This window comes from Coptis chinensis, chromosome 1 (genome assembly GCF_015680905.1).
Source record: "Coptis chinensis isolate HL-2020 chromosome 1, ASM1568090v1, whole genome shotgun sequence".
NCBI lineage: Eukaryota > Viridiplantae > Streptophyta > Magnoliopsida > Ranunculales > Ranunculaceae > Coptis > Coptis chinensis.
In genome coordinates this window covers 62,024,532-62,026,145 of record NC_141456.1, presented here as the reverse complement: position 1 = coordinate 62,026,145, position 1,614 = coordinate 62,024,532, and the positions used below count along the sequence as shown (strand labels likewise).

Genomic DNA, 1,614 nt, shown 5'->3' with positions numbered 1-1,614 from the left:
GAGAAATGCTTTACTTTCCCCCCCTGTAAACTAGGTACCATTATCCGCGATGATGGTGTGCGGTAGTTCGAATCTGCATATGACATTTTCCCACAGAAACTTCCTCACCTGTTCCTCCTTCACCTATTGCAAAGCCACGCCCTTAACCCATTTTGTAAAGTAATCAGTCGCGGCTAGCATAAACCTCCTTTTACTGCTCGCCATGGGTAGGGGTTCTACGATATCCAATGCCCACATAGCAAATGAGCATGGGCTAAAGACCTTGTGCAGGGGTTCAGCTGGTGAGTGTATCAGCAGTGCAAAGCTCTAGCATTTCCTGCACCTCTTGGCATATTCTGTTGCATCTCTCTTGATGTGAGGCCAAAAATACCCCTATGGCAGCAGCCAGTGAGCCGTTGTCCTCCTGGCCGAATGGCTCCCACAATCTCCTTCATGAATTTCTCCTAACACCTCTTACACCCTCTACAGTCCCAAACATTTTAGTAGAGGTCCGCTGATGCTTTGTCGATACAAATCCCCATCAAGCAAGGTGTATCTCTATGATATCTGTTCCATCCTCCTCCTTTCTCGCTTGTCCTCTATCTCTATCCCCGAAAGGAAACTCTTAATGGATTCCATCCACCCCGGCTCTTGCCCAATAGTTAGCCATATTCCCTCTTCCACTGCGGTACTCGGTTTACTCAGCACCCTGACTTCGATGGATCTACCTTCGGTTCCAAGTAATACCGCGGCCACATATGCCAATGCATTGGCATGTCTATTCTCTCTCCTTCCTAGATGAACAAAACTAATCTTTTCGAATTCGTCTGCCCTTTTCCGTAATACCTCCAAATACTTCGCCATCCTTGGACATCAGGTCGCAAACCTTCCGTTGACCTGACATATTACCAAGTTTGAATCCGAATACACTATCAGCTCTCTCACACCCAGATCCCTGGCCAAGTCCAAACTGGCTATCACTGCTTCATATTCAGACTCATTGTTTGATGCAGCGAAACCCAGCTTCATTGATAACTCCAGACGAGTATTCTCGGGCGTGACCAACACCACCCCAATTCCACTCCCTATATCGGTAGCAGACCCATCTGCAAAGATTCTCCATCCATTTTGCATGTCCTAAGGATCCAGAGGGTCGTGGTTTTAGTCCACTTCCTGTTCCATGACCAACTCCTCCCCCCAGGTGGGGTCCTCGGCCAGGAATTTAGCCATAGCTTGTGCCTTCTCTGCGGTCCTGGCTTGATACTCAATGTCATAAGAACTCAGCATCACCGCCCATTTCAATATTCTCCCTGATTTCTCCGCATTTAGGGCCTGCTTAAGTGGCAAGTTGGTCACCACTACCACCGAGTGAGCATCAAAATAAGGTTTCAACTTCAGCGCGAAAAAGATCAAAGCCAAGGCAAACTTCTCAATTCTACTGTACCTTGTTTCGGCGTCCAACATTGTCTTGCTCTGGAAGTAGACCAGCCTCTTTGCCTTGTCCACTACTATCAACACTGAACTGATTGTATATTCTGATACCCCCAAATACAAATACAGCTTCTCCCCCTGCCCTGGGCGCGACAAGATTGGGGCCTTTCCCAAATACTTAACTCCTGGAAAGCCCTTTTGCAT

General features: G+C 47.7%; 1 protein-coding gene across 1 annotated transcript; it reads right to left on the bottom strand.

Moving 5' to 3' along the window:
- Positions 1-1,140: 1,140 nt before the first annotated feature.
- Positions 1,141-1,614, bottom strand: LOC147524861 (uncharacterized). The gene has a single exon (XM_086576767.1). It carries the CDS (start codon positions 1,612-1,614, stop codon positions 1,141-1,143), a length of 474 nt encoding a protein of 157 aa, XP_086432893.1.

Excerpts from the sequence above, each read along its gene's own strand:
- LOC147524861 (XM_086576767.1), bottom strand. The coding sequence starts at position 1,614 with ATGCAAAAGGGCTTTCCAGGAGTTAAGTATTTGGGAAAGGCCCCAATC.